General features: G+C 61.5%; 2 protein-coding genes across 4 annotated transcripts; one reads left to right on the top strand and one right to left on the bottom strand.

Moving 5' to 3' along the window:
• Positions 1-500: 500 nt before the first annotated feature.
• Positions 501-3,589, bottom strand: RAMP2 (receptor activity modifying protein 2). The gene is made up of 5 exons (XM_084275308.1): positions 3,584-3,589; positions 3,287-3,438; positions 1,764-1,874; positions 1,377-1,479; positions 501-964 (listed from the first exon to the last, which is right to left on the bottom strand). Exons 2-5 carry the CDS (start codon positions 3,345-3,347, stop codon positions 715-717), a joined length of 525 nt encoding a protein of 174 aa, XP_084131434.1. The 5' UTR covers positions 3,348-3,438; positions 3,584-3,589; the 3' UTR covers positions 501-714.
• Positions 3,590-8,660: 5,071 nt separating this feature from the next.
• EZH1 (enhancer of zeste 1 polycomb repressive complex 2 subunit) lies at positions 8,661-25,134 on the top strand (the record flags this gene model as incomplete). Of its 3 annotated transcripts, none has more annotated exons than XM_084275568.1 (19): positions 8,661-8,777; positions 9,354-9,455; positions 9,789-9,908; positions 11,378-11,498; positions 12,089-12,262; positions 13,090-13,192; positions 14,611-14,774; positions 15,579-15,670; positions 16,422-16,602; positions 17,372-17,568; positions 17,959-18,050; positions 18,600-18,640; positions 19,134-19,259; positions 20,298-20,476; positions 21,055-21,150; positions 21,638-21,719; positions 21,860-21,940; positions 23,275-23,359; positions 23,476-25,134. In XM_084275568.1, the coding sequence occupies 19 exons, from the start codon at positions 8,661-8,663 to the stop codon at positions 23,534-23,536; spliced, it is 2,214 nt and encodes a 737-aa protein (XP_084131694.1). In that variant the 3' UTR covers positions 23,537-25,134. The 3 variants fall into 3 exon arrangements, with proteins under 3 accessions (XP_084131694.1, XP_084131693.1, XP_084131695.1); XM_084275567.1 differs by having other exon boundaries at positions 9,354-9,482; XM_084275569.1 differs by lacking the exon at positions 9,789-9,908 and having other exon boundaries at positions 9,354-9,482.
• Between the last annotated feature and the right edge of the window lie 1,373 nt (positions 25,135-26,507).

The following is a 26,507-nucleotide window of genomic DNA, read 5'->3' as shown; positions in this document are numbered from 1 at the left end:
TGCCTGGTAGTCGGTGCCCAGTGCCCTGTGCCTGGTAGTCAGTGCCCAGTAGTCAGTGCCCGGTGCCCAGTAGTCACTGCCTGGTGTTCAGTGCCTGGTAGTCAGTGCCCCGTGCCCCATGTCCCATGCCTGGTAGTCATTGTGCCCAGTGCCCTGTGTCTGGTGCCCTGCGCCCAGTGCCCCATGCCCAGTAGTCAGTGCCTGGTGCCCCATGTCCCCTGCCTGGTAGTCAGTGCCTGGTGCCCCGTGCTTGGTGCCCCATGCCCAGTGCCCCATGCCCAGTAGTCAGTGCCCGGTGCCCCATGCTTGGTGCCCAGTGCCCCATGCCCGGTAGTGCCCGGTGCCCCGTGCTTGGTGCCCCATGCCCAGTGCCCCATGCCCAGCAGTCAGTGCCCGATGCCCTATGTCCAGTGCCTGGTAGTTGGTGCCCGGTGCTCAGCCAGGCGCCGCGACAGAAGAACCAGCACCACGTGTGGGGGAAGGAAGCGTTTAATCCCCACCCGACCGCGGCACTGCGGGAACCAGCCGCCCCGGCACAGTGTGCCAGTAACCCCAGGACCCTCCCCCGTGACCACTCCCCCATCTTCCCCCGGGGTTGGTTCAAGCAGGAGGCGCGGGGCAGCCCCCCAGGTGTGGGACCCACAGGGTGGGACCCCCATCATGGCAGCGGCGTGGGATGGCTGGTGGTGGGTTGCAGTGCCCGGGGCTGCGGTGCTAGGGCTGGGCTTTGCCGTTCTTGCTGCGCCAGATGACCAAGGTGACCGAGAAGGGGATGAGGCAGATGGGGGCCATGATCATGGCCAGCAGCACGTCCTCGGGCGGGTCGAAGTGGTGCTCCACGGTGCAGTTGTGAAAGTAGCGGTGGTGGCTCTGGAAGATGTACTGCTCCGCCAGCGCGTTGGGGTAGCCGTAGGACAGGTTGTCGGCCCAGTCCTCCAGGCAGGCCTGCAGAGCGCTGTAGGGACTGGGGAGAGAGCCACAGTGCGATGAGAGGGGACAGGGACATCCTGGAGCATGGGGGAGCTGTGGGATGCCAGAGGCATGGACCTCTCTGGGTGGTCCTGATCCCCCCTTGGCTCAGCAGCACCCCTCCGGACTGCCTCAGGGGCTGCCCTGTGCCCTGCTGCCTGCACCAGCCAGCCCTGCGAAGCAGCCAGGAGCTGATGGCCCATTGTCATGTCTTGGGGGCTCTGACCCCATCAAACAGCCTTTCAGGAGCATCTCCACTCGCCTGGCCATGGGGACAGGGAGGCTACAGGCCATGCCCCCGCCACGTGTGGCTTCCCCAGCCGGGGATGTCCCCAGAGCAGGCCAGAGCCCCCGAGCCCCTGCAGCACCCCTGAGGAGGGCTCCTCGGCCGCCCCGCTGCCCCATACCTCCTGATGACTTGCCACTCGCACAGCTCCGACTCCGTCACGTTACTCATCAGGCGAACAAAGTCCTCCCAGCACCTCTGCGACTCGTTCACGTACATCTCCTCTGCAAGGGAAAGGTGCCCGTGGGTGACACCCAGCACCCAGACCTACACCCAGACACGGTGGGGTGCTGGACGGTGGAGCAGCCCACAGGGTGATGCCCAGGAGCACAGCAGGAGGACAGGCTGCTGCCAGCGGCCCCCACTGTGGCCAGCGCCAGGGAGGGCTCTGCTGGCACAGCCTGGCTGTTTTAGGGATGGCAGAGAACACGTAGCACAGGGAGAGCAAGGGGGAAGGCACTGTCGGCCCCACAGCACTCCCTGGCCCTCGCTGGGCTCCAGCACTCACCTACAAACTGGGCTGTCCAGTTGAACATGACCACAGGTGGGTTCGTCCTGGCCTCCTGGTTGAAGCCCTTTGCCACATCACTCGTGTGGCAGAGCCCAGCCCCCAGCAGCGCTGTGAAGGGGAGAAGACTCATCAGATTAGATATTAGGGGGGAAGATTAGATATTAGGGGGAAGTTTTTTACAGAAAGAGTGGTGAGGGGCTGGAACAGGCTGCCCAGAGAGGGGGTGGGTGCCCCATCCCTGGGGGTGTTCAAGGCCAGGTTGGATGGGGCCCTGGGCAGCCTTGTGTAGCTCCAGGCCTGGAGGTTGGTGTCCCTGCCTGTGGCAGGGGGGTTGGAGCTCTGTGACCCTTGGGGTCCCTTCCAACCCAGACCAGGCTGTGATTCTATGATAAGACAAGGTCAGTGGGGACAGGTGCTGGCAGAGGCTGGGGTCTGCAGGAGGGAAACGCTTCTGGGCATCCCTTGGGGGCTGCTGGAGCCAGCAGTCGGGGTGCAAGGAAGCAGACTGCCCAGAGCCCAGCTCACTCTGGGGACAGGACATCCACCCCCAGGCCTGGGCATGGGTGGTGGAAAGGGGATCGGCCAGGCTGCAGGAAGCTGCCCAAGGGCTCGGAGGAGCTGTCGGGGGGCTGCGGGCCCTGGGCCCCAGCACAGGGGTGAGCTGTGCCCCCGCCTGTGGGGAGCTGGCACGGACTCCCCCATCACCCCAGGGGGCTGCACTGCAGCCGGACAGGGCTGGGTCAGGAAGAGGAAGCGCTGGCCGCAGCACGGCACTGCCGGAGAGCCCCTCCGCCCGCCATCTGCTCCACACCCAGCACAGCCTGCCAGGGCTCAGCACCAGCCACTCACCCACAGCCCAGCCCAGCAGAGCCCCACGGCCCGAGGAAGAATCATAGAATCATAGAATGGTCTGGGTTGGAAGGGACCCCAAGGATCATAGAGCTCCAACCCCCCTGACACAGGCAGGGACACCAACCTGTCTGTCCATCTTCCACCCTCAGGCTCAGGGCACGGGGCAGCAACACCAGTTGCATGGTGAAGCACCCCAGTGGGACCTGCGTGGGCTGTTCCCACAGAGCCCCAGCACGGGCAGGCACCGGCCATGGAGCACTCCTGAGCTGGCACAGCGGCTGTGGCAAGAGCAGCCAGCACCGTGCCAGTCCTGGTCCCCAACAGCCCAGTCCAGCCCCTCTCTGTCCCATTCCTGTGCTTCCCAGAGCTCCCCAGCTGCGCTCATGGGCCATTTGCAATGTGACGGCGTCTGCATGTGGCAGGGGGTGCCCCACAGCACCCACTGCCCTCCTGCCACCAGCCCCACCGGCGACGGCCACCCCGGCCACCCTCAGCACTGCCAGGCCAACCCTTTACCAGGGATGGGCGGTGGGTCGTGTTGAGCCGCGACCCCCATCCCTGGCCCCACGTGCGGGAGGGCAGCTGCGCGCGGGGTGCTGCGAGGCACAGAACCTCCCGCCGCTGGTGGCGGCCGCGGCCACCCGGGGGTCAACCCCACACACACTTACCCCAAAGCAGCAGGAGCCCTCGGGAGAGCCGTCCGGAGCCCGTCCGTCCGCGCGGTGCCATCCTTGCGAGAGCCTGCCGGCTAACGACCGGGACAAGTATTTCAATGGAAATAACAGGAAGCAACTCCTTTCCTCTGACAGGGGCAGTTTGACTACGGGAGACGTGTGAAAAATGAGATTGCTCAGCCCTGCTCTAAAGCAGCTCTCCCGGCAGGACCCCGCGCCGCTTCGCCGCACGCTGCTGGCCCCCACGGGCATCGCTCCCGCGCCCCAGCACCCAGGCAGCCCGCGCCTCACCCGGCCGCCCAGCAGCTCCGCTCTTTGCCGCCGCACGTCCAGTTTTACGAGGCCGCTATTTGTTTACTTGTGTATTTCTCTTTAATCCTGTCTGGGCTGGGTTGTGAAATCCCTCGTCTCCTGCGTGGAGGGCAGGCAGCCCGGCAGCCGGGGAGAGGGGGAGTGGACGGAGAAAGCGTAACGTCCCCGGACACACGCTGCTGTCCGGGCACTGGGGTGGTGGGGAGATGGGGGTGGGGATGACACCAGGGTCCCTGACACCACAGCTCATGGCTCAGCCAGGCTCCCACCCCATGGCTGGCACCGCCAGGGCAGCCCCAGCCCCTGCCTGCGGCCGGGGAGGGAAGGGCGGTGGTGCGACCTGCCTGTGGGTGCGAGGCCAAGGCAGGCAGGGAGGTGGGGAAGAAGGCAGAGACTTGGCCGGCGTTGCCTGTCCTCAGCCCTGACGCCTTCCTCCCGCACCCGCCCAGCTCTGCCGGAGCCCCTCGCTCCTGGCACAGCTCCCGCCTGCGGGGCCCGCGTCCCCCCGCGGAGCAGCGCTGCCTGGGACCACCAGCCACGCAGGCCTGCGGCGTTCCCACCCAAGCAGCGGGCTGAGGCCAGGTCAGCTCATTTCACGTCTGGCCCAGGGCAACGAGTGAGCCCAAAGCTTCCCCGCTAGCAGCCCACCCGCGGGACCGTTGAAGCGTGAATCTCAGCGTGCTGAAGTGCAGCTCACAGGGACCCTCCCCGCTGCGGAAAGACGGTCTTGCCAGGCTTCATGTTCCCCAGGAAACGTCCCAGCAGAGCCACCGAGCCCTGCACAGGCCACACAGCTGCTGCTCGGGGGCACCGCGGGACCTTTCGCGGGCGAGCGGCTGCGTCTGGAAGCCATCAGGCCCTGGGGTTCTGGGGGCTGCAGGGTTGGAGCCCCTGGTCCTGCTCTTTGCTGGAGCTGCTGGAGCCTCCGGCCGGGCGGAGGGAGCTTCTGCCAGGGAGACACCCAATGATCTCAGCACGGCCACGGGCTGGGCCGGCCACCCCCCTCCTGGGGGGATCCGGAGGGGATGGGTGGGGATGGGACAGTGGCTGCCAGCCAAGAATGGAACTTCCCCCCCCCCACCCACCCCCTGAGCCTGGCATCGCCTCTGCTCCCTGTCCACCCCCACCCCAGGGTGCTGAGGAAGGGGGTCAGCCTCTGCAGGGTCAGGACCCCAGTGCCTGGGACCCTCCTCCCAGCACTCCCCCTCCCCGGGGGGAGCATCCAGAGCCCCGTGTGGAGGCTGCCCCTGTGCCATGCGACCCTCGCCATCCCCCCAACACCTAGAGCCCGGTCCCTGCTCTGCCCCCTCCTCTTCACCCCTGTCCCACTCATCAGTCCCCAGGGCTGGGAGGGAAGGGGGCTGTGGCTGGCCCCTCACAGGCACTGGGGCAGGCAGGGGCTGGGGACCCCACTGGGGTTTGAGCCCCTTTCCAAGCTCTACTGAGCGTGAGGGCAGCTGCGAGGGGCACGAGGCAGCTGAGCCCCACGGCTGCAGCCACAGCCAGCCCGGGGGGCATCCTGCCCAGCTGGGGGGGCTCAGCCCCTGTGCAGTTGGTGAAGTATTCGGCGTGGACCTGCAGGAAGAAGGCGTCGAGGACGGCGCTGGGCCAGGGACAGGAAAGCAGCTGGGCCAGCAGCTGGGTGCAGCCGGAGAGCTCGCTGTAGAGGCTGTGGAGGGGCGGTGTGAGGCTGGCCTGCCAGCACCGCGACGCATCCACCGCAGCGGCCCCGCTCCCACGTACGGCACTGGCGGAGCTGGCGCCGACCCACCTGCTGATCTGATCCCAGCGGCAGCGGCTGCCCTCAGGGGTGGCCATGAGGGCAGCGTGGAAGGGGACCCAGCAGTAGAGAGAGATCCAGTCCTGGTAGGTGTCCTGGCAGCGGGCTTCCCCCGCCGGCACCTCCGGCAGGTCTGCAGAGCACCAGCCAGACCCTTGAATGCCCCCAGCTCTCTCCCCAAGCCTGGTTTGGGGGGGCTGTTTGGGGTCAGCCCCAGGGAACAGTCCCAGCTCTGCCCACCACAGCCCAGGCACCCCATTTGCCGTGCAGGAGTTCAGCACCCAGCCCTGGCCGTCCCACGCTGGGGGTGCCTGTGGACGTGGGGCCCTGTGGGCTCAGTCAAGCTGGGACCTGGGCTCTTGTGAGCCCAGCACAGATTGCATGGGGCCCCCCAAGGTCTGTGGTGGACAAGGAGAACTGGCAGAATCGCAGGTCTACTCACCATCCTCATCTAGGTACACGTAGTAACCTGGAAGGACAGACGGCGCTGTTGGTGCTGGCAGAACCCCCTGGGACCATGTGAGGGCAGGGCCCTGTTCCCAGGGGTATGGACACGGCCTCCACCCAGCCCCCTGCCACAGTGATGCCACCACAGTCGTGGCCAGAGCCACACTGGGATGATGGCATCAGGGTCTTACCTTCATCCTCGAGGTCCCCATACTCGGCATCCCCGTGCCCTGAAGCAAGGAGACACAGGGTGCTGGGGCTGCATGGACCGGGACAGCCCCAGCACCCAGCCGGCTTTGGGGCACGAGCTGGGGAGGTCCCAGTGCACCACAGACCTCTCCTCCTCCCAGGCCGAGCTGAACACAGCACAAGGGGCAGGGAAAGGGAGCAGGAGGCTCCCGGCTTTGCCCTTCCAGACCCTGTGCCAGACCCCCTGGACCCCTCGGTGCAGCCTTGGCTGCCACCCCCAGACCGCACGGCACCGGCACCGGCGGCTGCGGGCCCGGGCTGCCCTTACCCCGCTGGAGCAGAGGAAGGAGCAGGCAGCAGACGAGCCGCAGCCCGAGGAGCATCCTCACACTGCCGGGACCTCCGCGGCCGGGCTGGGGCTGCGCTGGGGGATTTATTCCGGTCCCCGATCCTGCCCCCCACCCGCTCCCGAGCCAATGCCCGGGAAGGTCGGGGGGACGCCGGGCTCCCGCCCCTCCTGACTCAGCGATGCTCTAAAGATGCGGGTCCGGGCGGGATGCGGGGCTGCGGGCACCGGCTGGCCTTGCCCATCCTTCGGGGTCACCCCCGCGGGGCCGTCCTGTCCCCGCTGTCCCCCCCCGCCGGGAAGCGGCGCTACGGAGCGCTCGGGGCCGCGGAGCCACCGCTCCGGGGGCACCCACGAAGCACCGGCCGGCAGGGCCGGGACAACCGGCGCTCGGCACGGCGGGGAAGGATGGGGCCCTCGCCGGGGCAGGGCCCAGCCCCTCCCGCTCCCCGCCGCCGGGGCCCCCCGGAGCAGGAAGGTCGCCGCCAACAGCCGTTTCCTGCCCGGCGCCGGCGCAGGAAGCCGGGAGCCCGCCCGGCCGCGGGGACTGGCCCCGCCATCAGCCCGCAGCGGTGCGGAACCCGCGTCCCCCCGCGGGGTGCAGGGCCCGTCCCTGGCTGCTCTTGCGGGGCCAGAAGAGCCGCGGCTGGAGGAGCCGTCGGGACGCTGCCGGGGAGGCGCGGAACCACCGACCCCGGCTCCCCCCGCTCCCGTAGGGCGGCAGAGCCGGGGCGGGGTCGTGCCCTGCCCCGCCAAGCGCTTCCCCGGGGCCGGGCCGGGCCGGCTTGGGGAGAGCCCGCGGGGAGACAGAGCCGGACTGCCCCGAGCGTGGGCGGGCAGCGGGGCGGGCTGGGCACGGGGCTCGGAACTGCCGGTTCCCAGCAGCCGGGGAGGGGGCGGGGGGGGGGGGTTTCTCTGGTCTGAAACGGGCCGAGCCCACCCTACAGGACCCACCCGGGTCCTGCCGCTCCGAGGCCAGAGCGCCCCAACGCTGGCGGCCCCCGGGCCTCCGGTGAAGCCCCCAGAGACCCGGCCCGGGCGGCACCGGCGGCGGCGGCGGCACCGGCGGCGTGGCCTCGGTAAGGGGGCGTGGTCTCGCTGAGGGGGCGTGGCCTCAGTAAGGGGAACAGGCTCCTTAAGGGGGGCGTGGTCTCGGTGAGAGGGGCGTGGTCTCGACGAGGGGGCGTGGTCTCAACACAAGGGGCGTGGTCTCATTGAGGGGGCGTGTCCGGGGCGTGTCCGCGGGGCGCTGGCGGCGCAGACGCGGCTGCGCAGGGGCGCGCGGCCTCCCCCGGCGCGATGGCCGAGGAGTGAGTGCGGGGCGGGGGCGGCGCCAGGGCTGGGACCGGCGGGGGAGGGGGTGCCGGGACCCCCGGGGGAGCGCGGGGGTGGGGGGTAGGGGGGGTGGCGGGGGGTCCCCGCGCTACCGGCTGGGGGCCTGTGTGTGGGGGGGCAGCGGCCGCGTGGGGCGGCGGGGCCGGGATCCGCTCGCCCCCCTCTCTCCCTCCGGCCGCGCTTGGCCCCGCTCCGGTGCGTGTCACCGGCGCCCCCGGGCTGCGGCCCCTGTCCCTGCACCGCAGCCCCCGCAGCCGTGTGCGGCCCCGCGGGGAGGGAGGCGCCCGGGCCCGGCCGGACTGGGAGGGAGGGAGGGAGGGAGGGGGCAGCCCCCGGTGTCGTCGCCATGCGAGGCCGGGCTGCCAGCCGCCGCCCGGGGCCAGGCCGGGGGCCCCGGGAGCCGCCGCTGCCCCCGCCGTGTCCCTCTCCACGGCATGTCCCTGGGGGGTGCAGCGGGGCCGCCCTCCTTTCCTCTGCCTGGGGTGGGCGGGGGGGCTCAGCCCGCGGTGGGGTCAGCAGGGTCGTTGCGGGGGGGGGTAGCAGCTGCCTGACCCCGCTCTGCTTCACTCCCTGAGCCCCCCGGGCTGTTGATCATAGAATCATAGAATGGTCTGGGTTGGAAGGGACCCCAAGGGTCACAGAGCTCCAACCCCCTGCCACAGGCAGGGACACCAACCTCCAGGCCTGGAGCTACACAAGATTGCCCAGGGCCCCATCCAACCTGGCCTTGAACACCTCCAGGGATGGGGAATCCACCACCTCTCTGTGCAGCCTGTAATGATCACCCTCATTGCCCTGGCTGTCCCCAGGTAGCACTGCTGCAGCTCTGTGCAGTTAACCAATTCGAGCTGGAGCTGCGTTTCCAATCCCCAGGGATGGGGTTTTCCTAACGGGGCTCGTTACCAGGCTGATGCTCTCCATGATTTGATGTTTATCCTCTCTGTATCTTTCATAGGAAGATGGAAATCGCCACCCCTCCGACATCCAAGTGTATTATTTACTGGAAGAGGAAAGTCAAGTCCGAGTACATGCGTCTCCGGCAGCTCAAGAGGTTTCAGGCAAACATGGGAGCCAAGGTAAAGATGTAGGGATGGTGGCTCTGCCTGGCAGGACATCTCCTTCCAGGAGTTAGAGCAGCCATCAGATGGGTGCTTCATCCCAGGAATTGCAGGGCTGTACTTTAGTTGTCAGCTGTGTGTGAGGAGGATACTCCTTCCCCTCCTGCATCAGCCTGGAGCTGTGCAGTCAGGCTCTGGCCTGCAGACAGAGAGGTCCTTTGGCTGAGCGCTCGTGTAGCTGCAGTGAGAGGACTTGTTCCCCCTTGTCTTTTGAAGAATCTTCTTGCTTGAACCTTCTCCATGCTGGTGGGTTTCATGTGACTGGCTGTGATGCTCCCCTCCTTGGCAGGCAGGGTTTTAGGAGAGGTCAGCTGGGAATCAGGAGCTGGCAGGAGCTACTGGCTGTTGGGTAGATTTTCCAGCACAGCTTTGTGCCAGTGCTGAGTTTAATTGGGATTACTTCTGGTGTGCATTGTCAGTTTGAAGTGCCGTGCTTTGCATCCAGTTCCATGCTGGGAACAAACTCTCAGGAGGTGTTTTAGGCTTCTCAAAGCCCGTTTCTTAAGTTCCAAGTGGTGCTTTCTCTTGCTGCAGGCTCTGTTTGTGGCCAACTTTGCAAAGGTTCATGAAAAGACTCAGATTCTCAACGAGGACTGGAAGAAGCTTCGAGTGCAGCCGGTGCAGCTGATGAAGCCGGTCAGCGGGCACCCGTTCCTGAAGCAGGTGTGGAGGAGGGATGGGGCATGGCACCACTGAGGGTGGGCTGGAACCAGGGCTTTCCAGGGGGGGCTGTGAGGATATTGGATCAGTTCTTGTGTGTGCTGCTCCGGGTTGGTGTCAGGCTGTGACTTGTACTCTGCTGGGGTGCAGAAATGGGTGGGGAACCCCCCCCCCAGGCCTTTGCTGTGACAGAGTCCCAAAGGGTGAGTGCAGGGCTTTGCTGTGTTTGTCCTGCAGCGCGGTTCCCTCTGGCTGTGACAGCCTCCTGGGGTGGTTTCCTCACTGCCCTTCCCTGTCCTCATGTTCCAGTGCACTGTGGAGAGCATTTTCCCAGGATTTCCAAGCCAGACGCTGTACATGAGGACCCTGAACACTGTGGCACTGGTGCCCATCATGTACTCCTGGTCCCCTCTTCAGCAGAATTTCATGGTAGGTAGGAAGGATTTTGGGGGTGTGAGATCTCGGTGCGATTAGTTGTAGCTGGGAGATGTTGTGGAGTGATTGTGCTGCCTTCAAACCAGTTGTTTCAAGCAACATCTGCTTGGAGAGGTGATGGAAAGCATCACTTCAGCTGCTTGTTCTGCTGAATCCCATAGAACAGCCCTGTATCCACAGTGTCTCACCCAGCGAGTCTCCTTTGCGCCTGACTCCTTGCCAGGGCTGCTGGTATTTTACAGGATTCATGGGGCAGATGTGGCTTTCAGCTTTGCTGTTTCTTAAGATACTTTTTTTCACAGAGCTGGAGGGCTTGGAAGGGACCTCCAGAGCTCATGGGGTCCAACCCCCTGCCAAAGCAGCTCCCCAGGACAGGTCACACAGGTCGGTGTCCAGACGGGGCTGGAATCTCTCCAGAGAAGGAGACTCCACACCCCCTGGGCAGCCTGTCCCAGGGCTCCCTCACCCTCACTGGGGAAAAGTTCTTCCCCATGTTGGTGTGGAACTCCCTGTGCTCCAACTTGAGGCCATTGCCCCTTGTCCTGTCCCCACAGACACTGAGAAGAGGCTGCTCATGTCCCCCTGTCTCCCACGCTTCAGATATTGATACCCATTGATCAGATTCCCTCTCAGTCTTCTTCTCTCCAGGCTGAACAGCCCCAGCTCACTCAGCCTTTCCTCACAGGGGAGATGCTCCAGGCCCTTCATCATCTTTGTAGCCTCCACTGGGCTCTCTCCAGGAGATCCCTGGCTTTTTCTTCCCTTTCCTTTCCTAGGCAGCTCCTTCCCTTCCCCATGGGGTGACCTTGCTGCTCTCGTTGTAAGGATGCTACAGAGGATCAGTTCCTCACTCACAGCAGTGCAGGGAGTGATCTAAAAGCAGGTTTTGGCATGGCATAGCTCAGGCTCAGTGGTCTGGCTCTTTGCCTGGGGCTGTTCCTGCAGCCTGCAGCCCCTACAGCCTCCAGCAGCGACGCCAGCGACTGTAACGCGAACAGTCGTCCGGCGGTGCCATGGCAATGAGTGTCCAATGTCCCCGCTCCTGGGGTTAACAGAATGCTCTTCAGCTTTGGCTGCGTTCCTGGGGGAGCCAGTTCCCAGTTTGCCTTTCCCAGTTGTAGCTCTGCTCTGCCTCAAACACAATCCCCCTGATGTTTTTTGGGCTGTTTATTGTTCCTGGCGACGTGGGTGTTCCTGAGTTTCTGTAAGCCCTGGAGGCACAGCTGGGGTTTTTTTTGGGGGGGTGGGGAGGGTTTTAAACACAAATTGCACTTTGAGGGGTCAGAGTTGTGCTGCTGGCTTGGGATAAGGATGAAATGTCAGTGATGAGACATGAAACAGCAGGGGAGGCCAAACCTTTCCTTGGCAGCACGCTGCCTGCGGGTCTGCAGGGTCAGGAGCAGCCACAGACACACACCCTGGCCAGGCATCAGCTTTCTGAATGGGATCTGATCTCTTTTCAGGTGGAGGATGAGACTGTTCTGTGCAATATCCCTTACATGGGAGATGAGGTGAAGGAAGAAGATGAAACCTTCATTGAAGAGCTTATTAATAACTATGATGGGAAGGTTCATGGAGAGGAAGGTAACCTGGGAGCCAGCAGCTCTGTCCCTTCAGCCTCTTGCAAATAACATGTCAAAGGAGTTAAGGAGTCAAAAGGTGGCAGCAGTAACCACCCTCTGTGTTCTTGGAGCAGAACAGGGCTGCTGTTTGTTTGCAGGGCCACAGTCCTGCCTTTTGATCCCCTGCACCCTTCTGGGCCTGGGGTGCTCTGGAGCTGATGCTCTTGGTCACAGGGAGTGCTCTGTGGTGCTGAAAAACTGTGCTGGGGGTTAGGAGGAGCTCAGCAACCTCATTTCCCTTGGGACCTTAGCCAAGATTTTAGCCAGTCTTTCCAGAAGTGAGAAGCCAGTGGGTTTCCCTGCTCTACCTCCTACCCCATCGTAATGCTTGGCCTGGCAGGAGGAAGGCAGTGGGAACCTCTGGTATGACCTGTCCTCAGGTTGTTAAAAATGACTTGACTCCAGCAGTAAAGTCCCACCTACCCCTAGAAACCAGTGAGGCAGGTGCTGGCTGCTCACAGTGTTGCCTGGCCAGCTTGTGGTTTGCCCCCACAGGGAGAGCATGAAAAGTAACAGGCCTCTCATGGAGCATCTGACCCATCTGTGTTTCAGAAATGATTTCAGGCTCAGTCCTCATCAGTGATGCTGTGTTCCTGGAGCTAGTGAACGCCCTGAATCAGTACTCGGATGAGGAAGAGGAAGGACACAACGATTCTGAGGTGAAGCAAGAGGATGGGAAGGAGGAGTTGCCAGTCACCAGGAAAAGAAAGCGCATTGCTGTGGAAGGTGGGTTTGACCACAGAAGCTGTGGGTTGAGTTTCCACCCTCCCCTGCCCAAGGAGCTGCCCCAGCACTCTCCTGCCATTGCCCAGGGCTGTTCATGTGGGGCAGCAGCCAGCTTGGTGAACTCTGGTAGTTGAAAGCAGAAGGGAAGTCGGTTGTTCTCCCTGACCCCTGGAAGTCACCAGCTCAAAGCCTGGTGAGGAAGTGTGGAGCATGGTGTCACGCTAGGGTTAGCTGAGCAGAGGGGAGTTACTTGAGGGGCTCTGTGATCTCTGCTCTTGGAGGGTGTTAAAGTGCTGTTCTGGCAAGCAGCTGTTGGTAAAGCTGGAGGTGGATGTGTGGCTGCAGGCCAGGGAGGTGCACCTTTTCAAATCCCTTCCAGGCCTGTTTTCCATGTTTTGGTGTTCCTTTTCCCTCTCCTGTGCCACCCAGAGTTGGAATTGCTTAGAGGAAACTCTGGTTTGTGGGGTTTTCATATGTCCTGCCTGACCTTGGGAGTGCTGACTGGTGGCTTTGTTCTGTAGTGATGCGGGCAGCACAAATACCAGCACCTCTTGTAGCTGTAGCAAAGCATTGTCTGCAGATCCCATCCTGGTAAAAAGAAGGAATCATTAGAACTTCCATGGACACATTCTGCTGTTCTGAAAATGGCAGAGTGGAAGGCCTGTGGAAGCGCCTTCGCCTGGTTATGGGACAGAAGGTTTATCTGTTGTCTGTGGGATTCCATTTCCAAACACAACCCTGCACCCCTGCTGGGATCTCTCTGTCAAAGAAGGACAGACACCTTGGTGTCCAGCTTAACCGAGGCGATGGCCTCTTCTTCCTCCTAGGTAACAAGAAGTGTTTGAAGAAGCGGTTTCCAAACGACATGATCTTCACTGCCATTTCCTCCATGTTTCCTGAATATGGCTTCCCAGAGGATATGAAAGAGAGGTAGAAGAGCTCTGCTTAAGTTGTCTGGTAACCTTTGTTAGCCACAGTTGGAGTCTGTATCTCAGAAAACTGACCAGAAAGTAGAGCTGGACTGGCTGCCAGGCACCGTGGGCAGAGCGATTTTGGGGCGTTAGGAACTCTGGTGTAGCCTCAGGGTATCCAGGACAGAGTCCTGCTGGATAGGAATCCTCCCAGATAAGAGTCTAGTCCTGGAAAATGTCCCAAACTGGGACAGCAGGTGCATTTGATGTGGTCTACCTAGACTTCAGCAAAGCCTTTGACACTGTCTCCCACGGTATTCTCCTGCAGAAGCTGGCAGCCCGTGGCTTGGATGGGTACACCCTGGGCTGGGTAAGGAGCTGGCTGGAGGGCCGGGCTCAGGGAGTGGTAGTAAATGGAGTTAAATCCAGCTGGCGACCGGTCACGAGTGGTGTTCCCCAGGGGTCAGTGCTGGGGCCTGTCCTCTTCAGTATCTTTATTGATGAGGGCATTGAGTGCACCCTCAGTAAGTTTGCAGATGACACTAAATTGGCTGGGAGTGTGGATCTGCCTGGGGGTAGCGAGGCCCTCCAGAGGGATCTGGACAGGCTGGAGAGCTGGGCTGAAGCCAATGGCATGAGGTTCAACAAGAGCAAATGCTGAGTCCTGCACTTTGGCCACAACAACCCCAGGCAGCGCTATAGGCTTGGGGTGGAGTGGCTGGAGGACTGTGTGGAGGAAATGGACCTGGGGGTACTGATTGATGCTGAACATGAGCCGACAGTGTGCGCGGGTGGCCAAGAGGGCCAACGGCATCCTGGCTTGCATCAAAAATAGTGTTACTAGTAGGAACAGGGAGGTGGTTGTCCCCCTGTACTCAGCACTTGTGAGGCCGCATCTCGAGTACTGTGTTCAGTTTTGGGCCCCTCACTACAGGAAAGACATTGAGGCCCTGGAACGCGTTCAGAGGAGGGCTACTAAGCTGGTGAGGGGTCTGGAACACAGGCCTTACGAGGAGCGGCTGAGGGAGCTGGGATTGTTCAGCCTGGAGAAGAGGAGGCTCAGGGGAGACCTTATGGCTCTCTATAACTTCCCGAAGGGAGGTTGTAGTGAGCTGGGGGTCGGCCTCTTCTCCCGTGTAGACAGCGACAGAACTAGAGGGAATGGTATCAAGCTGTGCCAGGGGAGGTTCAAGCTGGACATTAGGAAGCACTACTTCTTGGAAAGGGTAGGCAGGCACTGGAATGCACTGCCCAGGGAGGTGGTGGAGTCACCGACCCTGGGGGTGTTCAAGGAAAGACTGGACGTTGTATTGAGGGACGTGGTTTAGTGGGAGCTGGTAGGAATAGCTGAATGGTTGGACTGGATGATCTTTTAGGTCTTTTCCAACCTTGATGATTCTGTGATTCTGTGATCTCTGGGCCTTTCTCTTTGAACAGGTACCGGGAGCTGACGGAAGTGTCGGACCCGAACGCGCTGCCGCCGCAGTGCACTCCCAACATCGACGGGCCCTGCGCCAAGTCGGTGCAGCGGGAGCAGTCCCTGCACTCCTTCCACACCCTCTTCTGCCGCCGCTGCTTCAAGTACGACTGCTTTCTGCATCGTAAGTGCAGGCTGGGCCGGACGCTCCCCTACGACCCTTCCCTCTCCTCGTTTCTCCTCCCCTACCTCTGTAGGCCTTGCTTAGTGGCTGTGCTGCGGCCTCCTCGGAGTTTGCAGCTGGCAGGTGCCCAGAGAAGTCTTTTGTAAAGCCTGCTCAGCTCCTTCCCTCAAACGGACCCCAAACCGACCAGCGTGGCCGTCCCCTCCCTCTCACCATTGCTCAGCACGCCGCCTTCGAGCCCTCCTGGCAGTTTGGGCCAGAAAATACTGCCTTGACTAGACTTTAACCCTTGCTTTGCAGAAGCTCGTCAGGGAAAGGCCATGAATGGTTCACTTCCAAAGCCTGGACTTGCCCCTCATGTTTTGTTGCCTCACTGGAACTTGCTGGCTTCACCTTAGTCATGGTCCTGCCGTGCTGCCAGAGCCTTTTGGATGCTGAGTAGCTGTTGGGCCTGCTGATTCACAGGCCTGAGGGTTTCTCTGGGAAGCTACAGGACTCTTTCCAGTGAATTATTTATTAAAAGATGTAATATTAAGATCATGTGGTCTTTTTTTTTTTTTTGGGCTGAAAGCAGATCTTTTTCCTATGGCCTCTCCTTGCCAAAAAACTCTGCCCCAAGGCTGCTGAGTCCCTGCTGTGGGTTGGAGTGGGGTTGGCCAGGAGGTCCTGCTGCCTGGTTCCCTGCAGACTGCACCAGGCTCCCCCCTTACCTCTGCTGAGCTCGTGCTGCCCCTGTTCCTTGTAGCGTGGTGGGGGGAGACTCTCAGAGGATGCTAATAGTAAAGATAACTATTATTTTTACAGCTTTTCATGCTACTCCTAATGTGTACAAACGAAAGAATAGAGAGACCAAGATCGAGCCAGACCCTTGTGGAGCAGACTGTTTCCTCTGGCTGGTATGTTTCTGCGTTGCTGCTGTTCAAACCAGGAGAGAAGTGGCCTGGCCAGCCCTGCTCTGCCCAGCCCTGTGGGTCCTTTTCAACAACTTCAAGGATTTTTTTTCAGGATTAGCATTAATCCTTGTTGGATTTAAGGGAGTGTGAAGCCAAATGCAGACCTTACCAGATGTGGGTTTTTTAGCAAATCTCCAGTGAAGAGTGATTGTCACAGCTAGCAGATGGGAAGTTGTGGTGATGGGTGATTGCTCTGGACTCAGTGCAGCAGTTGAAAAATGAATCCCAGGTTAAAAAAGCTGGGAAGGCACCTAGTGTGTGTTGGGAAGGCCCACTGAGCTGTTTGACAAATGAGCTTTGCAAAATGCAGCGTAGCTGTGTCATGGGGGTGAGAGCTGTGATGGGGAGAGCTGGCTGCAGGAGGAGGGAGTCAGGGGGGTGTGCTTGGTGGTGTTGGAGCTGGTTGGATGGCGCAGGTATGGGGTGACTGGGGGGCTGGAGCAGTGGGAGAGGCTGGGAGAACTCCATTTCTGGGGCAAGAGGATGGGGAGTGGGCTGCAGCCCCAGAGACCTGCTGAAGGAAGCACAGTGGGAATGTGCAGTGCTGGCAGCCGGCAGCTGCGGAAGGGACCACGTGTGGCAGGTCCTCTGCCATCTCTGGGTGGTGGCAGGGCTGTGTCCCAGGGGCTGTGGAGGAGCCTTTCCATGTTCCCTGGTCACCTGCCACTCGCCATGTCTTCTGCTCTCCTTGCAGGAAGGAGCCAAGGAGTTTGCTGCTCTGCACAACCCCAGGTCCAAGTGCTCAGGCCGGCGCCGCCGGAGGCACCACGTGATGGGTGCTTCCTGCTCCAACACCCCAGCGTCCACCCTGGCTGAGACGAGGGAGGGCGACAGCGACCGAGACACGGGCAACGAGTGGGCCTCCAGCTCCTCGGGTAGGATGCCAACCCAGGAGGCACCCTGCTCCCCTCTGGTGCTGTGAGCAGGAAGGATGGGTGGCACGTGGCAGCTGGGGCTCTGCCTGCTCCCCTCTGCATCCCGTGCAGGGGTGTGTGGAGCTCAGAGCCAGCAAAGAAGAGTCGGTGTTAACAGCTGGGCTTAAACACTGAGGGATGCCAGGCCCTGCCCTTGCTGCTGTGGGGTTGGTGTTGCCAGTGAGAGCTTTGCTGGGGCCTGTGGAGCCAGGAGCCCTCAGCTCCAAGTGTCTTGCTTGGGCAGGCGTGAGGGAAGCGCTCGTCTCTGCTGTGGCACAGAGCGGTGGCTGAGGACGGGCTGGGGAGATGGGGCTGTGAGATGAGGGCTTGTCCATGGGACCAGCGCTGCCTTGGTGCCACAGATGAGTCCTGAGCTCCTCCTGTGGAGGTGGCTGGGGCAGAAGGGAGGCCAGAGGGCTCCCATACGTTGGGTCCCATCTCAGGTGGGCAAGAAGAGAACAGCTTCCTCATCCTCAGGGCTCTCTGCTGCTGCTGTCTTGGGCAGGGGGCTCCATCCTGGGCCAGCCCTGGAAAGGGAAGGTGGCAAGGTGGCTGTGCTGGTGCCGTGGTCCTGATGCTGGGCTGCCTAACTAGAGGCAGGAGGTGCAGCAAGCAGCACGGTGCAGCGCCTGGGGCGAGATGTCAGGCATTCATGGGGGTGGGGGAGACCCCACAAGGGTGTGTTCCCCCCCATGCTGTGTTCAGCCTGACACCTGCCTTTCCTTGCCAGAGGCGAACTCCCGCTGCCAGACCCCCACCAAGCAGAAGCTGAGCCCGGCCTCCTCCCAGCTGTTCGCGGTGGAGACGCCGCAGGAGCCGGTGGAGTGGACGGGAGCCGAGGAGTCGCTGTTCCGCGTCTTCCACGGGACCTACTTCAACAACTTCTGCTCCATCGCCAGGCTGCTGGGCACCAAGACCTGCAAGCAGGTGGGTACCCAGAGAGAGCTGAGAGGGAGGCCTGGGGATGCTGCTCACCTCTTGTTTTCTCTCCTCCTCAACAAACCACCTCCAGGAATGTGTGGCATGGATGTTTGGTGGAGTTTGGTGCTGCTGCTGCCTCAGGAGGAGGAGCCCTGTGTGTGCCCTGGGCTCTGAGCTCTCCCCAGCATGTGAGAGAGAGGGGCTCTCTCTCTTGCTCTTGTTGCCCAGTTCAGTGAAGGTTGTGGTCAGAGAAACTGGGGGCAGAACTGCCTCCTTTTACTAGTCCAGGACTGGGAGCCCTGCTGTGTGTGCTCACTTACACCCTCACTACTTATGCTTTAGGTAAAACTAACTCCAGTACATTGAACCTTCTTCTTTCTGCTCGTTCTTTCCCAGGTCTTCCAGTTTGCAGTGAAGGAATCGCTCATAACAAAGCTGCCCACAAATGAATTGATGAATCCATCCCAGAAGAAGAAAAGGAAGCACAGGCAAGTGTTGAACAAGCTTTGTTTTGTTCTTAAAATGCAACCAGATCTCCTGCTTTTTGTGCCAGAGCATTCCTGGTAATCCCCATCTGGCTCCCATCTGTGCGCACGTCCTGCCGCCGCACGGGGCTGCTGGTGCTGTGGGCTGGCCCCCAGCCTGTCTCCCCAGTGCTGCTGGGTGGGGGGGGATGCTCTGCACCCCCACAGCACCAGGCTCAGCCCCAAGGAGAGGGCAATAAGGAGAGGGTAATGCAGTGCCTGGCTGTGGTGGGCTGGTTGTGCTGCCCTAAGAGCAGCCTGAGCCTCTGCTCCCTGACTGACAGCCTGCTGCTTGTGTGCTGATCCCAGTGTGCCCAGTATTACCCTGGCTCTGGTGTTTGCCTTAAATAACTCCAGCTGTAGCTGCATCATTCTCATTTTCCTCCACTGCCTCTTCCCATCCTTCTGGCTGTGAGTGTGTGGGGTGCTGGGCAGCCCCTCAGAGATGGGTGCTGGGCAGTGGTGCCTGGCTCTTCCCCATGGAGGCTCAACCCCTCCCTGCTTCTCTTCCAGGCTCTGGGCTGCACACTGCCGGAAGATCCAGCTGAAGAAAGGTAGAGTTTGCTCTGCTTGTGTGCTGTGGGTTGTGCCACATCTTTGACTTGAGTGGTGGGATGGTCACATCCTGCTCCCCAGCCTGTAGCTGCAGCACTGCAGAGGGGGGGAGCAGCTGCCCCAGCCAGGCTTTTTGGGGTGTTGTGGGCCGGCCCCGCTGCGGCTGTGCCATGGGAATCACTGATGCTCTCACTGGGGCTGTGCCTGTGGTGCTGGCTTGGTCCAGCCAGGGGGAAAGGCTGAGGTGTGGTGTGCAGCCCTGCTGTGAAATGGGCTGTGTGGGGCAGTGCCCTGTGTGTCAGGGTTCACATGGCAGTGGCCTGTGTGTTGGGGTTCACAGCTGGGTGTCTGTAGGATCTGGGTGCTGCTGGGCTCCCACTGCAGCCAGCCAGCCAGCTCACACCTTCTCTGCTCTGGAGCCCTGGGTGTGCTGCTTTAAGGCATCTCTGTGATGTGCAACATCTGATCCAGGCATTTCTCCTCTTGTTCTAGATAATTCTCCCACCCAGGTGTACAACTACCAGCCCTGCGACCACCCTGAGCACCCCTGTGACAGCTCCTGCCCTTGCATCATGACTCAGAATTTCTGTGAGAAGTTCTGCCAGTGCAACCCCGACTGTAAGGAGCAACCTGGGGCTGTGGGGCAGGGCAGGGCTCCTGCCAGGGGGAGGGTGCAGAGCTGGGACTCGCTGTAGCCTGGCTCTATTCCTGCATCGCTGCAGCAGTTTGATGAGCAGCCTGATAAAAGTCCAAGGGGAAACTCTTCCATGCTGCCTGTGACACTCAGCAGCTGAGATGTGCTCTTGCTAGAGAATATTTGGCCATGTGTCCATGCCCAGCATCCACAGCCAACTGTGGAGCTGCTGGTTCCTTAGAGCAGGTTGGTTGGTCAGTGGTTGGGATGGGATGGGTGGCCAGCGGTTGGGATGGGATGGGTGGCCAGCGGTTGGGATGGGATGGGTGGCCAGCAGTTGGGATGGGATGGGTGGCCAGCAGTTGTTTGGGTGCTGAGTCACTCCTCTGCCACGGTTATTTTCTTCTCTGGGCTTCCATTCCCAGCTCTCCAGTGGAGATAACCACACCTGGCTGTGGTGGTGGGGCTTCTGAGGGTGATTTGTTAAGGGTTATGACACAGCTCAGGGCTGGAAGGGCTTCATGGTGACAGGGAGCTCACCCCTTGTGCTGGCCTGCTGTGGTTGCAGTGCCTGAGAAGTTTATTTTCACAGTCTGGGTAATTAGTCCCTGGGGTAGATGAGCATCACTGGCCACATGGACAGTCTGGTCCCTGCATGTGGTCTGTGCCCCCCTGGGCTGCTGGAGGCTCCCTGCACACACAGTGTTCCTGTGATGTGCTTCCTGGGCTGCCTCATGTTCACCTTGTCTCCTTGTGCTCTTCCTGAGCGCTGTCCCAGCGACTCTGGGGGGCAGGAAAGCATTTTGGAGACTCCTGTCTCTGCTCCCCAGAGCTGAGTGGCTGTCAAGCTCTTTATCAGCACCCTCCTCCTGTTGGCAGGGTGGTGGGTGGGCAGCGCAGCCCCGTGTCATCACCAGGCTCAGCCTCTGGCTGCACTCACAGCGAGCCCGGTGCTCCCATGGGGCTGGGACACTGAGCTCTGAAGAGCCTCCTGATGCAAACCATGGGCTGTGTCCCCCCAGGTCAGAACCGCTTCCCGGGCTGTCGCTGCAAGACCCAGTGCAACACCAAGCAGTGCCCCTGCTACCTGGCCGTGCGGGAGTGCGATCCAGACCTCTGCCTGACCTGTGGGGCTTCCGAGCACTGGGACTGCAAGGTGGTGTCCTGCAAGAACTGCAGCATCCAGCGAGGGCTCAAAAAGGTACCAGCAGCAGTGTGGCTCAAGGGTGCTGGCAGGGGCTGCTTGGGCTGAGCTGTCTGTGGGTCTCTGGGTGAGGAGGTCTGGCAGAGAACCTGCTTCTGCCCTGTGCTCCTCGAGTGCTTAACGTGGTGTATGGGTTCTGGCTGTGGAGATCAGGAGATGGGAGTTAAATGAGGAAGGGTGAGAGCAAAAAGTGGCTCTAGAGACAGGTCAGGGCTTGAATTCTGCTGGTGAGGGCAAGGGATTGCACGTGGAACAGGCAGAAATCCAGAGAAAGATCAATTAGTGGATGCCAAGTAACGCACAGCACTGGCTCAATGGTGCTGTGAGATGCCTGGGGGGAGCTGTGTGTCACCCTAAACTGGGAGATGCTGGATGGACACTGGTTCCCCTTTGCTCCTTGATCCCATGGTGTTGGGACCCACATGGCACGGCTGCTCCTTGGCACTGCCTGAGCCCCATCGTGTGGCACTGTGCCGGGAGCTGGAGGCTGTTTCCCTGTTGCCTTGTGTCGTGCCTGGGGCGCAGGGTGTGATCCAGCGCTCACCAGCACCGTTCTCTTGTCACCTTGGCTGCAGCACTTGCTGCTGGCGCCGTCGGATGTGGCTGGCTGGGGGACCTTCATCAAGGAATCTGTGCAGAAGAACGAGTTCATCTCTGAGTACTGTGGTGAGGTCAGTGCTGCCGCTGCTGCGCCGCACGCTTGGGACACCCCGGTTTATGGCAGGGCTTCCTGTGGCCATGGGTGCCCCCTGCCCCCCTCCCCAGCTTGGCTGAACCCATGGGCTCATTGGGGTTTAGAGACTGATCTGTGGTGGACCATTTTGGGACCTGCCTTGGTAGAATCATAGAATCACAGGCTGGGCTGGGAGGGACCCCAAGGATCACAGAGCTCCAACCCCCCTGCCACAGGCAGGGACACCAACCTCCAGGCCTGGAGCTACACAAGGTTGCCCAGGGCCCCACCCAACCTGTCCCTGAACACCCCCAGGGATGGGGCACCCATCCCTCCAGGCCATCCAGTGCAGGGGAGTGTGTCATGTGTACAATGCTCCTGACAGCCCAGCCCTTCTCTGCGAGCTCCTGGAGGTCTCCAGGAGGTGGGTGAGCCCCGTTCCTCTCAGCTCCTCCTGTGTCTCTCAGGGTGCTCTCCCTCTCCAGCTTATCTCACAGGATGAGGCCGACCGCCGAGGGAAGGTCTACGACAAGTACATGTCCAGCTTCCTCTTCAACCTCAACAACGGTAACTCGCCCGGGGCTGCACAGGGTGGATGAGGCTCCCTGGCATGGGCTGGTGGCTGGCTGGGTGGTCTCAGCCCTCCTGCCCCTGAGCAGCAGTGCTCTCCACACTGCACTTCTCTCCTCTCCTCTTCTCCTTCACAGATTTTGTCGTTGACGCCACCCGCAAAGGGAATAAAATCCGCTTTGCCAATCACTCGGTGAACCCCAATTGCTATGCCAAAGGTGAGGCACCCCTGCCCAGCCCAGGTGGTTCCCCCCCGGGGTCCTGCTCAGCTCTGGGATGTGTTTGAGATACTACAAGGGCAAGTGGAGGGTTTGGCATCTGGGGAAGAACAGCCCCAGGTACCAGTATAGGGTGGGGACTGGCCTGTTGGAGAGCAGCGTGGGTGAGAGGGACCTGGGGGTCCTGGGGGCAGCAGGATGAGCATGACCAGCACTGAGAAGAAGGCCAATGGTATCCTGGGGTGTGTTAGAAGGGGGTGGTTAGTAGGTCGAGAGAGAATCATAGAATCCCAGACTGGGCTGGGTTGGAAGGGACCCCAAGGGTCACAGAGCTCCAACCCCCTGCCACAGGCAGGGACACCAACCTCCAGGCCTGGAGCTACACAAGGCTGCCCAGGGCCCCATCCAACCTGGCCTTGAACACCCCCAGGGATGGGGCACCCACCCCCTCTCTGGGCAGCCTGGTCCAGCCCCTCACCACTCTCTGTGCAAAGAACTTCCCCCCAATATCTCCTCTAACCCTTCCCTCCTCCAGCTTCACTCTATCCCCTTGTCCTGCCACTATCTACCCTTTAAAAAAGTTGATTCCCCTAAGTACCTAAGAGAGGCCCTTCTCCCCCTCTGCTCTGCCCTGCTGAGACCACACCTGGAATATTGTCTCCAGTTCTGGGCCCCTCAGCTCAAGAAGGACATGGAACTCCTTGAAAGAGCCCAGTGCAGAACCACTGAGATGATGGAGTGGAACCCCTTCCTCATGAGGAGAGGCTGAGGGACCTGGGCCTCTTTAGCTTGGAGGAGACTGAGGGGTGACCTTATTAATGTCTATAAATATGTAAAGGGTGAGAGTCAGGAGGCTGGAGCCAGGCTCTGCTCAGGGGTGGCAGCGACAGGACAAGGGGCAGCGGGTGCAGCTGGAGCAGAGGAAGCTCCATGGGAATATAAGGAGGAACTTTTTCCCTGTGAGGGTGGCAGAGCCCTGGGACAGGCTGCCCAGAGAGGTTGGGAAGTCTCCTTCTCTGGAGACATTCACACCAGCCTGGATGTGTCCCTGTGGGATTTAGTCTGGGTGACCCAGCTCTGGCAGGGGGCTGGACTGGGTGATCTCTGGAGGCCCCTTCCGACCTCTGACGCTCCGTGATTCCTGTGAGGAACCCTGCTCACCCTGCCATGGCCCTGGCCTCAAGAAGGGGGGGTGGCTACTAGAGAGTGGCTGTGGGCTCCTGAGGGGCCAGGGGCTGGGGCACCGTGGCTGTGAGGTGGCCAGGCCAGGTGAAGGTGCTGAGAGACCTCCCCAGCCGCGCTGGTGTCTCTGACACCCTCTTCCCCCTTTGCAGTTGTGATGGTGAATGGAGACCACCGGATAGGCATCTTTGCCAAGAGGGCCATCCAGGCTGGAGAGGAGCTCTTCTTCGACTACAGGTACCCTGCGCAGCGCGGCCGGGGCGCTGGGCCGCGGGCCTGACCCCGCGCTCCGCGCACGCGGCGGAGGGGAGCACGCGAGGCCCCCGCAGCCACCCCTGACCCTGTCTTAACAGGTACAGCCAGGCAGATGCCCTGAAGTACGTGGGCATAGAGAGGGAGACAGATATCATCTAGGCCCTGTGCCTCCCCGGCACGCCTCGCTGCTGCGCCCTGTAAGCAACGCCGTGTGTGCTTCACGCTGACAGGCCCGCTGGTGTTCCCGCTGCTGTGTGTGTCACAAGTGCTGCTTTCCAGCCAGATGCCCAGAGAGAGAGAGAGAGATGCTCAGGGGGGCAGCAGTTGTGCCAGCCCTGGCCTGGGCTGGGTGCTGGAGCCTTGTTGCTGTGGGTGGTCTCCTGGGCTGGAGGGAGCCCGTGGATTGAGGCAGCTGTGGATGGAAGAAAAACTGTGGTGCAGGAGGAGAGATGGGCACCAATTCTCAGTCTCTTCCCATGTTCTGGACTGTTGGAGAAAGAAGAGTGAGCGAGGGGCTGCCTGCACCAAGCCCCTGGCATGGCTGGGGGGTGGAGGGGCTGGTGTCCCCCTCCAGCCCTGGCCCTTGGGGTGAGCTTTGGGCTCGGGGTGCTACCTCTTGCTGCCTGTTCTGTCCTGTTGCTGAGGACAGTGATGGGGTTGGAAGCCATAGAGCTGCGGCTGCTGGTGCTGGGGCAGTTCCCCCTCTGCCCCAGCTGGCTCTGGGGCACAGAGACCTCCCTCCTGGCCGTGGCATGATGCCTGCATGAGGGGAGCAGCACTATGCAAAACGTCACTTTGGGTGGGGACATCGCTGAGCTGCTGAGAGAGGATGTTATGGGGATGCTACTGTGAGCACCAGCGTCTGGGGACAGCAGGAACCCCTGAGCCTCAGGATGCCCTTCCTGCCCAGGGTGGTTTCTTGTGGCTGGGGGGGTGTGGGTGGTGGGCTCTTGCCTGTCCCCAGCTCCTCTGCTGACTGGATGGGGGGGACATGGGCCTCCCCCAGATCAACAGGGGTACACCCACTGCAGGAGGCTGGCACCCAGTGTCTGGGCTGGTGCTTCCTGACGTGGTACCGGGGTACCAGAGCCAGCTCCACTGTCCCCTGTCAGGCCAGTCCCTTTGGGAGCAGCACAGGCTCTGGGTGAGGTGCTGGGTGCTTATGGAGCCTGCAGAGCGGGTCCCCTCAGTGCAAGAGCCCCCCTTGTGCAGAGCTTGCTGCCTGTTGCTGGGCTGAGGTTTGAGCAGGGCCCAGCAGAGGGGCTGCTGCCTGTGGCAAGGGCTCCTCAGAAACCTCCTGGGGCTTCTGCCACCCCTGGAGCTGAAGGGGAAGCATGTGGGGGGTGGGTGGGGTTTGGCTGTGGTGCCCCTTGCAGAAAGAAAAAGCACTTTACTGGTTCTCAGCCGGCCCTGGGGGGCTGTGTGAGGAGCAGGGACCGTGGTCCTTGGGCACAGAGCAATGCTGGGGCTGCCCTGGGAGCCAAACCCTCCCTGGCAAGGCCTGTCCCAATCTCCTGCTGGGGCAGGCGAGGCTGTCCCTCTGTCCTGCCGTCCGTGATGCCCTCCCAGGGCTCATGTCTGTCTGGAGCAGCACTTGTACCCCGGCTGGTGCCTGAGCCTGGCTCCCTGGCACCTGCCACCTCCACCCCCTGGCTCCCCAGCCCTGCTCTCAGCTCAGCACCCTCGGCCCCTGGGGCCGTATCTGCACTACACCAGGCTTGTGTCTGTGGTTTGTTGACAGTGAATAATAATGCACTTTAAAAACACCCCCCTGCTCGTGGCCTTTTGTTGTGATACAGAGGAAGTGAACACCCTCTGGGGCTGGCTGCCCTGTCACCCAGGGAGCAGCTCCTGCCTGTGCCTCTCCCCCTGCTGCTGCTGCTGTAGCCCAGGTTCCCCCTCTGCAGCAGTTGGCACCCCAGAGCTGGCTGGGCTTGGCAAACTGCCTGGTGCCACAGGCTGCTGAGTGTGTGCCAGGCAGGGGGGCTGTGGCATGGTAAGCACGGGCCCCTCGTGTGTGTACGAGCATCGCAGCAGGATGAGCTGCACCCAGCCCCAGCTCCCTGCATCACAGAATCCCAGCCTGGGATGGGTTGGAAGGGACCCCAGGGATCACAGAGTTCCAACCCCCCTGCCACAGGCAGGGACACCAACCTCCAGGCCTGGAGCTACACAAGGTTGCCCAGGGCCCCATCCAACCTGGCCTTGAACACCCCCAGGGATGGGGCACCCACCCCCTCTCTGGGCAGCCCCTTCCAGCCCCTCACCACTCTCTCTGCAAAGAACTTCCCCTAATATCTCATCCAACCCTTCCCTCCTCCAGCTTCACTCCATCCCCCTTGTCCTGCCAGTCTCTGCCCTTTAACAAGCTGATTCCCCTCCTGTTCCTCTGCTCCCTTCAGGGACTGGAAGGCTGCAATGAGGTCCCCCCACAGCCTTCTCTTCTCCAGGCTGACCCAGCCCAGCTCCCTCAGCCTCTCTCCGTAGGGGAGCTGCTCCAGCCCTCTGAGCATCTCCGTGGCTCCTCTGACCCCTCTCCAACAGTCCCACATCTTTCTTGTACTGGGGCCCCAGCTCTGGACACAGGACTCCAGCTGGGGCCTCCCAGGGCAGAGCAGAGAGGGACAATCCCCTCCCTGTCCCTGCTGCCACCCCTCTGCTGATGGAGCCCAGGATCCCATCGCCCTTCCCAGCTGCAGGAGCCACTGCTGGCTCATGTTCAGTTTCTCATCCCCCATGACACCCAGGTCCTTCTCAGCAGCGCTGCTCTCCAGGGGCTCCAGGAGCTGAAGTTGGCCACACTGGTCCCTCCCTGGGGTGCCGGCTGAGCCGGGGAGCGGAGGTGTCACCCCCAGGTGCCCGCGCTGCCGGAGCGAAGGCTGGGGAGCGCCAAACGCCGTCGTTCTGCCTTTATTTGAGTATCTCCACATCTCACTCGACAAAACAGGGGGTGTTTGGTTTCTTTTTAAAAATAAAGTGCCTGGGGGGGGAGAGCCAGGCCTTTGGCTCCATAAATGCGCTACCATAACATCATCTTACCACAACACAGCAGGGGAATGGGGAGAGCTCTCCCTGGTCAGGAGGGAACTGGGGAGAGCTCTCCCTGGGCTGGAGGAAACTGGGGGGGAGC

This window comes from Gallinula chloropus (genome assembly GCF_964237585.1).
Source record: "Gallinula chloropus genome assembly, chromosome: 26".
NCBI classification, from domain to species: domain Eukaryota; kingdom Metazoa; phylum Chordata; class Aves; order Gruiformes; family Rallidae; genus Gallinula; species Gallinula chloropus.
This window is presented reverse-complemented; position numbering and strand designations above follow the sequence as displayed.